The sequence below is a fragment of the Anopheles merus genome, chromosome 3L, assembly GCF_017562075.2.
Source record: "Anopheles merus strain MAF chromosome 3L, AmerM5.1, whole genome shotgun sequence".
Taxonomy (NCBI): Eukaryota; Metazoa; Arthropoda; class Insecta; order Diptera; family Culicidae; genus Anopheles; species Anopheles merus.
In genome coordinates this window covers 14,539,835-14,551,887 of record NC_054085.1, presented here as the reverse complement: position 1 = coordinate 14,551,887, position 12,053 = coordinate 14,539,835, and the positions used below count along the sequence as shown (strand labels likewise).

The window sequence follows — 12,053 nt, the reverse complement described above, 5'->3', positions numbered from 1 at the left end:
GAATCGATTCCGACTTCATTTTTGCCATCACTAGTTCGAACATATCATAATGAAATGTGTTTCAATTATTTCTTGAGTGTTGTTTCAAACAAGATACACACGCTATCGTGTTTCACTGTCAACCCCTTAGGCCACTTACTAATTGAGTTGTTTGTCAATCCTCGCCGCGCTTGGCGTAATTCTAATGGTTCGCTCATGTGTATTCGAGAGTGACCTGGTGTGCTAACGACAGAATCGCTCATAATGAAGTGCACTTTTGTAGCGATGTCATCGTTTGCATATTCCATATGGAAAGGAATGCTAATGAGGCGCGCGTGTGGATATCGTTGAACACAACGGAAGCAAAAGAACGATCAGACCATGCAACAGCAGCGCGCGAGAAGCATGATTAAATTTGTCAAATCGATACAATTGCACCGTTCTGACGAAACAACCTGTGTAGGACACCTTTGCCTTCCGGAAGAAGCCTCTCGAATTTTGTTACGCTTATCGGATAAGGAACAGGCGCGCTATCAACCTCAAAAAACGTGACCACCAACATGCACAGTTCTTATCGCGGACGAGCCGGGGACCTAATTTCGCAATGTGACCGATTATTTAGTGGGTCCGCGTAGCGTGGTGTTGTGTGAAATTCAAGCTAGTGCTAAAACACATATTGTACAAAATAAAAATCAATACTTTATTTCCATTTTATTGCTCTCAGCTCATGGAGGGGGTTGGTTGATGATATTTTAACCATCTAAACAGTTTCTGTTTTGTTTATCGTGTTCTTCTTCATCGATTAAAAGAGCATTTTCTCCTCCTCGCAGGTTCAACCTGCGCGATTAATAAGCCTCCTCTCCTCTGGATGATGATTTTTAATTTAATGCCGCGGTCAGAGGGCGAAGATGTATTCCCGTAAAATAGATGATATCACGCGGAAAGAATGTGTGTGTGAAAGATTCTTCTGTTCTAGTTCGGTTCAACATATTCCCCACAAACATCCTCTTAGTTGACGGCATTGAAGTAATCCTTCGACTTGTGCGGATCGGCCACCATCGTCTTGCTGCCGGGCTTCCAGTTGGCCGGGCACACCTCGCCGAACTCATCGGTGTAGCGGAACGCCTCCACCAGGCGCAGCGTCTCGTCCACGCTGCGTCCGACCGGCAGATCGTTCACCGTCACCTGGCGCAGGTTGCCCTTGTCGTCGATGATGAACAGGCCGCGGAACGGGACGCCCGACTCCTCCTGCAGCACGCCGTAGTCGCGCGCGATCTTCATCGACTTGTCCGCCAGCAGCGGGATCTTCAGCTCGCCCAGCCCACCCTGCTTGCGGGGCGTGTTGATCCACGCCAGGTGGGTGAAGTGGCTGTCCGTCGAGCAGGCGATCACCTCGCACTTCTTCTCGCGGAACTCGTCCACCCGGTCGGAGAAGGCGACGATCTCCGTCGGGCAGACGAAGGTGAAGTCGAGCGGGTAGAAGAACAGCACCACGTACTTGCCGAGGTAGTCCGACAGGCGGATTTCCTTGAACTCACCGTTCACGACGGCGGTACCGCTGAATGCGGGCGCGGGTTTCTGGAGCTCCGGCACTGGCATGATGAGATTAGTGTTTGCTGTAGGAAGAGGATGAGAGAAGAAAAAAGGGAAATTAACCATCAAATAAGCAACGAAAAAAAAGCACGCAGTACATGAAAAGTTCAAGTGCTTTCGTCCCATCTGCACTGCTCCCCACTGTAGCCGCATAAGAGCGGACCGGTTGTGTTGCAGCGTGAGCAACGCTTGCCGGCAGTTGCGTAATTCCAAAAGCTTTGCGCTTACTCCATTGTTCCCATAGTTACAACACGGGGGAGCTGGAGCGGATTAGTAAGCGATTTCTTTTCCCTTCCCTCCTTCGTGCGTAGGCTTTGAGAGTGTGTTTAAGCTCTCCATTTAATGTTTGTTGCGTCAAATTTTATGGCTCAATTATTACTTTATTTTGTTTTATGTGGTTCTGAATAATTCTGATGACACGAAAGAGCCACCAGAGCGCTTGGTGACTAATATAGTTCCCTCCAGGGGCAAAAAAGCTTCTTTGGCACACAATAAAATCCCCCTTCACAGCGGAAAGTACAGACATAGCGCCATCATGGGTGAGTGATTCGTTCGGGCCGACAGCAAATGTGATACTTTCACTTTTCAACCCGAGAACCTTCCACATCACACTGCGTCTTTTCCGACAGTCGTCAGGTCTCGTTGCTTCAAACCATCCATTAAAAAATGCCTGGAGGAAGTCGCACAATTCACTCCCATCGGTCGCCGGTAGGAAGAAATGGGGGCAACAAAAAAAGATGGCGTGACACGGAGGTAATCGAAGATCGTGATGGTGGCGATGATGGTCCCAGTAGGCCGCTCAATCGCTCTCGTGCGTTGAAAAGGGTACGTGTAAAGGAGGAGAGCTTCTCCTCGCTGCCCCGGGACTGTCCTAATCTGTTCCCGCGAGACAAGACAGCCCCCGGAACACAATTACAAAGCTCGTCTCTCTCTATCTCCACACCATTTGCTTCTAGCAACATCCACCGGAATGTGATTATACACACACAGCCAGACACACCGGAAGATTAGATGGAAGGGAGTTGAAGAGGGGAAGCTAAGAGGGATGGTTAGGGGAGAACGTCGAATGATTCAAAACTATGACTGCAGTAGAGCGTGGTCTGGTCCTCCTCCTCTCTCCGCGTTATCGAATGTGTAGAAATTGCTAGAAGCTGAGCATTTAACCCCTACTTCACACTCCATTGCAGCTTCCCCCCTTTTCTGGATTTGGGGTAAAGATTTGTGTAACAATTGCCATAGAAACCGAATGGCCAAACCCATGCAAAAATCATTCACCCTTTCGAGGCACCACCATCCGCTGCCTAGGAAACAATGGGCGTTAAGCTCCACACTGTAAAGTGTTTCGATGGAAAATCGATTAAATTCCGATGGTGCTGCTGTTTGCTGTCCGCGTTGGCAATTAGAGAGGAGCAAAATGGAACCTTTTTTTTTTTTGCATCGAACAAAGATGAAATTTTGGCGTCACTCGAATTACACGTCGGCAATGGCGTCTGGATGCGGCTACAAGAGCGTGCTTTTAAGCAAATACACCGGGCTTGCCTAATATAGTGCTAAATGCTTTTCTAAAATATTTTTTTCTCATTTTCCACTATTTCATCATCCATTGCAAGCTATTAAATTAAGGAACAAATGCAACCGACAGAGTGAAATGGTTCAAAAATTACCTGCAGTGAAAGAACACGCACGTACAACGCAGGGAAAATTTGCGACAAAATTACGCAAAATGCCGGTAAGACACGCACAGACACACACGCACACAGTCACACACACGTACGGCAAAATTCACGGAGCGAAGCAAACTTGCTTGCGTTCTGTTCGGCGGAGATTTTCTTCTGAACACACACTGAACAGGTCCGCCGCCGATCTGGTCATAATTTGTAGCGGTGGGATTCGCTCGCGACGGTTAAGGTGCGCTTACACCTAGCGCAAGTACTGATCAAGTGAGAAGCGAGAAAAAGGAAGTGAGAGAGATAGTGAGAACGTTGGTTGTTGTGTCACAGAAGGAGATCTGATTTCTGGAAATTGAAGGTTCTGCTGACATTCTTCTAATTTCCTCAAACGTGTAGCTGGATCGAAATAGCAATTGATTATTTTATGGCTTTTGGACATTGTAAATTTGTATTTTACCGATAGTCTGGCAATTGAATCTATCTACACTACATAATATCTTGTAGTTCGGTTCACTAGAAGTTTGCGCATGGGTGAAATGTGTTTGGCAATTATACAGTTTGGGAACTGTAGCATAAGCTATAGATCGATCATTTGTAAACACTGTGTATAGATAATTGTCGCTTTTTGGCCATCGTTTTACTGCTGTACTAGGTGACCGCTAACTGGATGCGTTTTAAATGGAGTGCTTTTTAACTGGTGGTTCGCTAACTGGGGTGTTTCATAGTTTAAAAACACAATTAAACGTTAAGACATGAATCACCCGGAATCTCATGAAGAGTAATTTGTTCATGTATATATTTTTAAATCCCTAATATTCATAAATTTCACGAAATGTATCACAATTTACTGTACAATAACAATCACAAAAAGCTATGAAGTTTCACCAAGTTCGGTACTCTTTCTTAACAAGCCTTCAAGATCCATGGTGAACCATACACATCAGGCTAATCAGCCACAAGGTTCCTGAGAGTATCATGTGCTTGTTAAGCTTAAAAAGCTCTATAGTTCCGCAAAGTATCGTCTATCTCTTAACCACCCACAAAGTACGACATCGGAACGATTTTTTGTTAAACAGCCCCAAATCAGCTATAAAGTACAAGCTGGCTATTTGGGCTGCTCTATTCTTTGGCGTTTTTTCTACCCTGGCCAATAATTAGAAGCGAACTCATTGATCTCCTGCTAACATTCTATGTAGTTCATGTTTCCAAGGACTCGATGCATTAGTTTCCCATCACTTGTGCATATAGAGTTCGAAGGATTAGCAATTTTAAAATGATGTTTCGTCAGCGTTATAATAGCATAAACAGCATCCGATCTTTACGAGCAAATTTAGCAATATGCCATGGGTAGGGGCGGTTTAAGTAGTACACAAACTAAGCGGCCAGAGGGTCTCTAGAGGCCTCGAGAAAAAGAACCAGATGCTCACGAGTGAATTTGTGAAATCTAAACGAAACATCGCACCAGTGAGCGCGTTGCCGAGAAATGAGTTTTACTCGCTGCCTGTGAGCCGGTCGAGAAGTGTTCTCACTTCTCACTTGCATGCATTCTCGCGTAGTAGAGGTGAGCCGCAAAGCTTCCCAAGGAACATTTTGCGCATTGTATGCAGCTGATAGACCAAGGTATATACAAACAAACCATTCAAACAAGGGAAAGCAATGAGGTTGTTTTTAATTTCTCGAAAATCATTCAAACGAATTGCACAAATTATTCATTTTTTTGCATGACATTTTTTCCAATAGGAATACGAACTATAGTGTGTTAGAAATACGGACGCCAATAATTATGATTTTATGATGTAATGTTTTTCTTAGATTATTTCCACTAAATTAACATCACTCCCTTCGCAGTTTGCAGCTGACCAGTAGCGCTCAGCTAACATTCAATATCTAATTTACATTTCATTCCCCATTTCAGCCAATCATTTCACACATAGAGACAACCAAACATGTACAAAAAAAGCCGTACACCGGCAACAAGAGGGGAAGCTTAATTTACGCGATTATCGCCCACACTGTCAGCTGCAATTCGTCGCAAACGATCAGTAAACACATCAGCGGCACATCGAAGCGACAAAAAACCTCGCATCGTCACTATCTGCTACTCGCACACACTCCCACCGATCAATAGCGATAGTAGTAAGACGCATCTAACGCCCGACCCCGGGCACTCATTCACTCCGGATTCACCGATCACGGCGGACGCAGAAAAGTTTCGCACAGGTTTCGCTTCGCTACAATGGCCCCAAAGGTTCCATCTGTTCGGCTCAACAATGGCCTTGAGATGCCCGTTCTAGGGCTTGGCACGTATTTGGTAAGCAGGCGTGCACGATAACCAGTCAACCCAGGCCATTATCACCACAACTCGCGCCGTGCGATAAAGCGGGCAGAGGATGCTGAGTAACAAATTGTAACCACACAAAAAAATGCTTATCATCGTTGCAGGCCACCGAAGAGGAAGGAATCGCAGCAGTAAAGATGGCCATAGACGAGGGTTATCGCCATATCGATACAGCTTACTTCTATCAGAACGAGAACCAGGTCGGACAGGCGGTGCGGGCCAAAATCGCGGAAGGGCTCATCAAGCGGGAAGATGTGTTCATCGTTACGAAGGTTCGGCGCGCGATACCAAACCCGTGTTCGTGCCTTCTCCCCTTCTAATCTAATAAGGTTTATGGTGCGTTTGTTACGGTTTTGTAGGTTTGGAACACCTACCACGCCCCGGAACATGTGGCCGAAGCGTGCCAGCGCTCGCTCGACAATCTCGGCCTCGGCTATATCGATCTGTTCCTCATCCACTGGCCGATGGGCTGGAAGTTCTGCGGCTGGACCGGGGACGATCTGCTGCCGATGAACGCGAACGGCAAATCGATCGATTCCGACGTCGACTATCTCGACACGTGGAAAGCGATGGAATCGCTGGTGAAGGAGGGCAAGGTGAAGAGCATCGGCGTGTCGAACTTTAACAGCGAGCAGCTGACGCGTCTGCTGGCGAACTGCGAGATCAAACCGGTCACGAATCAGGTCGAGTGCAATCCGGGCATCAATCAGCGCAAGCTGATCGAGTTCTGCCGGCAGCGGGACATTGTCATTACGGCGTACAGTCCGCTCGGTAGGCCAAATATGGCCGATCCGGTCGTCGGTACGGCGGGCATACCGAAGCACGCGCTGGACGATCCGCGCGTGATCGCGATTGGCCAGAAGTATGGCAAAAGTGCGGGCCAGGTGGTGCTGCGATATCTGGTCGAGCTGGGCACGCTGCCGATTCCGAAGTCGTCCAAGCTCGAGCGCATCCGGCAAAACATTGACATCTTTGACTTTAGCCTGACCGAGGAGGACATTAAGCTGATGGACGGGTTCAACACGGGCGGCCGGACGGTGCCGTTTCACTTCAGCAGCGAGCACAAGTACTTCCCGTTCAAGCTGGAGTACTGAGCAGGAGAAAAGGGGGAATAGATCTGAGGGCTAATGATTCACCGGAAAAAAGGTCACCGTGAATAGTATTCAATCTGTTGTTGCTTTGGTAAATAAATGTTACTGCACTCTTTAGTGTGTATGTGTGCCATGTGACGTAATCGTAATGATTACTATTAATGGTGCCCTCCGAAGCGTCCGAATGCTCGTCGCAATCATCGTAAAAGGGTGCAATTTGTTTTGCTGAACGATGCAATCAGAACTTGAAGGGCATCTGTGTTTACCTTTGATTTGTGTGTTTGTTTGCGAATGGCGCTCCCCCCAACTGCACTACCCGGTTGTTCGTCCGAAGCAAAGCGCTTAATAATCAAGTTCACATCAGAGTAGGCTTTGATTGTTTAATGTTTTCTGTTTGTCACGCGGAATTAGCACCTGTTCTGCCTGTTGCACGGTCTTTTAAGCAAAATCGTTACATCTTAATTAAATAATTAATTCCGATAAGATAATGCCAATACGATTCTGTAGCAAACGAATAATAGGGACAGGAAGTTGCCATTTTTTGTGTTCCATTTAGTAACCATTTGTGTTTTGTTATTCCAATAATAAAACTTTATATTTTAATTTCAGTTCAAATACGACACCCAGGACTGTACAAACAACGCGAAATGATGATGGAAACCGTCAACGACACGGCTTAACAGTGCGGAAGTGAAGTTACAACATATCCAATTACACTCCAAATAGAGCGCGAGACCGACCAATCCCATGCTTTCTACGAAAGGTAAGCATTTTATAAATTTAATCATTATAAAAGTACAGTAAAAAAGATTATAAAAAAAGCCTCTGATAAGATTGTTAGACGATTGTTCGATTGGGCAAGCTTAAGTGGGTTGATAAATATTGATAAAACAATCAATACTCTTCAAACATTTAACCAATTTTATTTAAAAAAAACCAATGTCCATCACCGGTCCCTTTAAAAATCGCTTTTGATGCGAACCATATTGCCTTAGAATTCTAAATCGAACGGATAGTACTTGTGGGACTTGAGTGGCAAGAATGGTATTGTGCGGGCCGAATGGAACGAGGCCAGATATTCAATTTCCTCGCCCGTTAGCTTGAAGTCACACACGTCAATGTTTTGCCGCATGCGTTCCTCGTTCGTCGAGTACGGAATCGGGATGGTTCCGATGTCAATCTAGTGGGCAGGAAAATGGGAAAAATGAAGTCAATTTAATAGCTTTTGGGAAATTTTCTTTCTACAAATCCCACTCACCAAATAGCGCAGTATCACCTGACCGCCCGTTTTGCCATACTTGCGCCCAATTTCCAGCACCTTCGGGTCGTCCAGCGCATTCCGGTTGCCGTACGTCGTGCGGTGCGGTCGTCCCATCGGCCCGTACGCCGTCACCGTGATGCCCCGTGCCTGGCAGAACGCAATCAGCTTCCGCTGGTCGTAGCCCGGGTTGGCTTCCACCTGATTGTTGACCGGTTTCACCGTCGCTATCTGGAGAATGCGCTCGATTTGCTCGCTGTTAAAGTTGGACAGTCCGATGCTGCGTACCCGGCCGCCCGAAGTGACCAACTTTTCCATCGCTTTCCACGTCTCGACGTAGTCCACGTCCGAGAGGAGCATATTGCCGTCGGCATCCTTCGGTTGCATGTCCGCATACTCGTACCCGGAGAATTGTACTCCCATCGGTGAGTGCATCAGGAAGAGATCGATGTACCCGATGTCGAGCATGTCGAACGAACGGCGGAACGCTTCCTCGACGTGCTGCGGATCGTGAAACGTGTTCCACAGCTTGGTCGTCACGAACACGTCCTCCCGGCGGATCACACCCTCCGCTATCTTGTCCCGTATCGCCTGCCCAATCTCGACCTCATTCTCGTACAGGAAGGCGGTGTCGATGTGCCGGTAGCCGAGATCGATCGCTTTCTTTACCAGCTCAACGCACTGGCCTTTTTGAGCCTAAAAATTCAAGAAAATGTGTGTAAATTTGCTGAGGACACACACACAGACACTGCCGTTTTCTTACCAAGTACGTCCCATAGCCGAGGACCGGGATTTCGTACCCATTGCTAAAGCGAACCGTCGGCACTTGTGTTGACATTGCGAATAAACAGCTGATGCCTGACGTTGCCGGTTGACGGCGTATCATCGCGTCAAATCCCCCTAGAGGTAGCTTCAAAATTATTTTATTTTATAAAAAATAGGATTTATTTAAATCTTGTAATATATTTGTTTTACTTTAATGATTGTGTAAAACAATTTAGAAAATTATTTAAAAAAAAGTATTTTTTTATTTTCTGGAACTTATCTTTGATACAACCGTATCGTCTTATCGCAGGGTTATAAAGTCATTGAGCGATTATCGTAAAACCTTGTTAATTTTATTATTTCACTGATAAAGATTCACTTCCATCTTAAACTCCAAATGCACTTAAAATTCCGCTTCAAATGGATAGAACGGATGGGCCAATCCCATCTCAAACTTCACCAACCGCTCGCCCGTGTTGAGCGCATCGAGCGTAACGACCTCTGCCGGCGTCAGTGCAAAGTCAAAGATGTTCAAATTCTGCCGAATACGGTCCGGGTTGCCCGACTTTGGAATTGGCACCGAACCGATATCGACCAGATAGCGCAACAGTACCTGGGCTGGAGTTTTCTTGTAGCGCTCCGCAATTTCTACAACTCGCGCGTCTTCCATTGGATGTTTGGAGCTTTGCCCGCCTTCCGGACCGAGCGTACTGCCCGGCCGGTACAGTGGACTGTACGCGGTTACGATCACGTTACGATCTTTGCAGAATTTGATCAACTTTTTCTGATTCAAGCGTACGTGACACTCGACCTGATTGGTTACCGGGGTCACCGAACCGTTCTCGAGAACCCGGCGCAACTGTTCGGAATTGAAGTTGGAAACACCCAGGCTGCGAACGAGTCCCGTATCGAGCAGTTGCTCCATTGCTTTCCACGTGGTGACGTAATCAACGTCGGTAAGAACGGTAGTACCGTTCGAGTCCACCGTAGCGCCGATCGGGCTGTGCATCAGGTACAGATCCACGTAGTCCACGTTGAGTTTGGACAGTGAGGCATCGAACGCTTCGCGCACTTGGGCCGGTTCGTGCGATGTATTCCAGAGCTAGAATTAGGGTTTAAAAATACATTTTACTTTTTACTTTTTGACATTACAAGCAGCGAGCATCAACTGACCTTAGTGGTAACGAAAATGTCCTCCCGCTTGATGGTACCATCGGCAATCTTTTCTCTTATCGCTTGCCCAACTTCTGCCTCGTTCTGGTACAGCGAGGCCGTATCGATGTGCCGATAGCCGGCATCGATTGCTGTCTTTACCGCATCGACACAGTTCTGTCCCCGGAGCTGGAAATGAAGCGTGGAAATGATAATATCCTCACAATTCCAACGATTTCTTGCACTCAATTCTACTCACATTGTAGGTGCCCAGCCCTAGAACGGGCATCTTTTTCCCATTGTTCAGGGTCACTAGTGTCGCTTTCGCGTCCATTTCACTTTCTCACGGCTTGCTTTGGATTTTGGTTAATTGCACTCAAAGGGCAAGGAGGGCGTACAACAAACTAAACGCCCTCGCTGCAATGTTGGACAATTTATACTAGCAGGCCATGAAGCGTATGCACAACCGCAAGAACATCCGCCAGGCTTTCGGTGTTGACCAAAAGTGAAACAAACCGTTCGGTGCGGTTTGCTCAATGCGCGACAATATTATCAGCATGAGCAGGCAAAAAAAATGGAACGAGGGCACAATCTGGAGATTTTTCTGGAGGTTCTTCTTGCGGGTGTATCTTACAAAACTGTGATTGTGATGCAGGCGAGATCTGCAGGAGTGATCTTATTAGTAAGGGTGTACTAATTGGCCTTGGTTTGTCTATGCACTAAGTACTCGTTTGTTTACATTAGATGACGTTTAGCACCGCTTAATTAGAGCAAAGTCACAATTTCATTTATAACATTTGTGTGTGTGTTTTATTAAATGTAACAAGTCTCTAACCTGGCAAATGTGCCGCATTTCCATATCTCGGTCTATTATGCCATTATTACTCTTCCTTCTCGAACGGATGATGCGGATGTCCGAAAGCGCTCGATTCCGGACAAATGCGTCCATTGCGCTCCAACCCCGCCAACTGCTTCATATCATCCTCGTCCAGCTGGAAGCTAAACACATCAAAGTTCGACGCAATGCGTTCCTTGGTAACCGACTTCGGGATAACGACATGACCCAGCTGGATCTGGTAGCGGATCAAGATCTGTGCCGCACTCTTGCCATGCTTCTTCGCTAGCTGGCCAACCGTCGCGTCGTCCATCAGTACCGGATCGTCCGCCTTAACCCAGGGCCGGGCCGGCGAACCGAGTGGACTGTACGCGGTAACGATGATGCCCTTCTCCGCACAGAATGAAGTAATTTTCGACTGGTGCAGATAAGGATGGCACTCGATCTGGTTGGTGGCGGGTGGGATGCGTGCAACGTCCAGCACACGCTGCACCTGTTTGGCGTTGAAATTCGACACCCCAATATTGCGCACCAGCCCAGCATCAACGAGCTTCTCCATCTCGGGCCAGGTGTCGACGTAATCGGCGTCGGAAAAGAGGAACGTCTTCCCATCCGGTCCCATCGGGAACAGCTCCGTACCTTCCTGGTAGCCCACCGGCCAGTGGATCAGGTAGAGGTCGAGATAGTCCAGCTTAAGGTTCTGCAGCGTCGTCTTACAAGCGCCCTCGACCAGATCGGGCCGATGGAACGTGTTCCACAGTTTGCTCGTTACAAAGAGGTCCTCTCTGTGGGAAGATAAGGAAGATGATTAAATTTGGGTCAACAACCTGGAGCAAATTTCCTCATAGCGCGGTCTTACCTCTTCACAACACCTTCGGCAATTTTGGCCGCAATTCCTTCGCCCACCTCATGCTCGTTCTGGTAGACGTGGGCACAGTCGATGTGCCGATAGCCGACGTCAATTGCGTCCTTTACCGCCTGCGCCACCTGTCCCGGGGGTGACTGAAAGGGGACGTGGAAGGGTCGTCACTCTTTTCACTTGCAACTGCTACCATCTCCTCTATACGAAGTTCTATTTACGTTCCAGGTGCCCAGTCCAAACATGGGAATGCTGTTACCATTCTTGAAGATTGCATTCGGTACGACATTGCAAGTCATTTTGCGTTTGGGATGATAAGCGTCGAGAGCTTGCAAAATACAGACTGCCTACTGCGATGTGGAGCGATGGAAAAGGTGAATTAGAAGACGCCTGCTGCCAGAACACACACGCACAATACTGAGTAAAACAGTCCCCCGCTTGTTCGTGCGATCGATCATGTACCGGTATTGCCGCTTTTATATAAATAGTCGTTCTAAGCAAAGAGAGAGAATA

The 12,053-nt window shown here is 47.3% G+C and overlaps 5 protein-coding genes across 5 annotated transcripts; 1 reads left to right on the top strand and 4 right to left on the bottom strand.

The window, feature by feature from the left end:
- Positions 1-658: 658 nt before the first annotated feature.
- LOC121598321 (peroxiredoxin 1-like) lies at positions 659-3,439 on the bottom strand. The gene is made up of 2 exons (XM_041924986.1): positions 3,237-3,439; positions 659-1,595 (listed from the first exon to the last, which is right to left on the bottom strand). Exon 2 carries the CDS (start codon positions 1,576-1,578, stop codon positions 988-990), a length of 591 nt encoding a protein of 196 aa, XP_041780920.1. The 5' UTR covers positions 1,579-1,595; positions 3,237-3,439; the 3' UTR covers positions 659-987.
- Positions 3,440-5,157: 1,718 nt separating this feature from the next.
- Positions 5,158-6,809, top strand: LOC121598317 (1,5-anhydro-D-fructose reductase). The gene is made up of 3 exons (XM_041924981.1): positions 5,158-5,553; positions 5,685-5,852; positions 5,940-6,809. Exons 1-3 carry the CDS (start codon positions 5,479-5,481, stop codon positions 6,672-6,674), a joined length of 978 nt encoding a protein of 325 aa, XP_041780915.1. The 5' UTR covers positions 5,158-5,478; the 3' UTR covers positions 6,675-6,809.
- A 760-nt stretch (positions 6,810-7,569) lies between these two features.
- Positions 7,570-8,772, bottom strand: LOC121598319 (1,5-anhydro-D-fructose reductase-like). Its single transcript, XM_041924984.1, has 3 exons — positions 8,693-8,772; positions 7,930-8,625; positions 7,570-7,851 (listed from the first exon to the last, which is right to left on the bottom strand). Exons 1-3 carry the CDS (start codon positions 8,765-8,767, stop codon positions 7,663-7,665), a joined length of 960 nt encoding a protein of 319 aa, XP_041780918.1. The 5' UTR covers positions 8,768-8,772; the 3' UTR covers positions 7,570-7,662.
- Positions 8,773-8,934: 162 nt separating this feature from the next.
- LOC121598320 (prostaglandin F synthase 1-like) lies at positions 8,935-10,529 on the bottom strand. Its single transcript, XM_041924985.1, has 3 exons — positions 10,106-10,529; positions 9,868-10,035; positions 8,935-9,796 (listed from the first exon to the last, which is right to left on the bottom strand). Exons 1-3 carry the CDS (start codon positions 10,178-10,180, stop codon positions 9,098-9,100), a joined length of 942 nt encoding a protein of 313 aa, XP_041780919.1. The 5' UTR covers positions 10,181-10,529; the 3' UTR covers positions 8,935-9,097.
- Positions 10,530-10,629: 100 nt separating this feature from the next.
- LOC121598318 (aldo-keto reductase family 1 member B1-like) lies at positions 10,630-12,006 on the bottom strand. Its single transcript, XM_041924983.1, has 3 exons — positions 11,762-12,006; positions 11,541-11,683; positions 10,630-11,466 (listed from the first exon to the last, which is right to left on the bottom strand). The coding sequence occupies exons 1-3, from the start codon at positions 11,837-11,839 to the stop codon at positions 10,728-10,730; spliced, it is 960 nt and encodes a 319-aa protein (XP_041780917.1). The 5' UTR covers positions 11,840-12,006; the 3' UTR covers positions 10,630-10,727.
- Between the last annotated feature and the right edge of the window lie 47 nt (positions 12,007-12,053).

Excerpts from the sequence above, each read along its gene's own strand:
- LOC121598318 (XM_041924983.1), bottom strand. The coding sequence starts at position 11,839 with ATGACTTGCAATGTCGTACCGAATGCAATCTTCAAGAATGGTAACAGC. Across the intron at positions 11,684-11,761 it reads TTGGACTGGGCACCTGGAAC|TCACCCCCGGGACAGGTGGC; the intron begins GTAAATAGAACT and ends GTCCCCTTTCAG. Across the intron at positions 11,467-11,540 it reads GCCGAAGGTGTTGTGAAGAG|AGAGGACCTCTTTGTAACGA; the intron begins GTAAGACCGCGC and ends ATCTTCCCACAG.
- LOC121598317 (XM_041924981.1), top strand. The coding sequence starts at position 5,479 with ATGGCCCCAAAGGTTCCATCTGTTCGGCTCAACAATGGCCTTGAGATG. Across the intron at positions 5,554-5,684 it reads TAGGGCTTGGCACGTATTTG|GCCACCGAAGAGGAAGGAAT; the intron begins GTAAGCAGGCGT and ends TCATCGTTGCAG. Across the intron at positions 5,853-5,939 it reads ATGTGTTCATCGTTACGAAG|GTTTGGAACACCTACCACGC; the intron begins GTTCGGCGCGCG and ends ACGGTTTTGTAG.
- LOC121598320 (XM_041924985.1), bottom strand. The coding sequence starts at position 10,180 with ATGGACGCGAAAGCGACACTAGTGACCCTGAACAATGGGAAAAAGATG. Across the intron at positions 10,036-10,105 it reads TAGGGCTGGGCACCTACAAT|CTCCGGGGACAGAACTGTGT; the intron begins GTGAGTAGAATT and ends CTTCATTTCCAG. Across the intron at positions 9,797-9,867 it reads ACATTTTCGTTACCACTAAG|CTCTGGAATACATCGCACGA; the intron begins GTCAGTTGATGC and ends CCCTAATTCTAG.
- LOC121598319 (XM_041924984.1), bottom strand. The coding sequence starts at position 8,767 with ATGTCAACACAAGTGCCGACGGTTCGCTTTAGCAATGGGTACGAAATC. Across the intron at positions 8,626-8,692 it reads TCGGCTATGGGACGTACTTG|GCTCAAAAAGGCCAGTGCGT; the intron begins GTAAGAAAACGG and ends TTGAATTTTTAG. Across the intron at positions 7,852-7,929 it reads AGGTGATACTGCGCTATTTG|ATTGACATCGGAACCATCCC; the intron begins GTGAGTGGGATT and ends CCTGCCCACTAG.
- LOC121598321 (XM_041924986.1), bottom strand. The coding sequence starts at position 1,578 with ATGCCAGTGCCGGAGCTCCAGAAACCCGCGCCCGCATTCAGCGGTACC.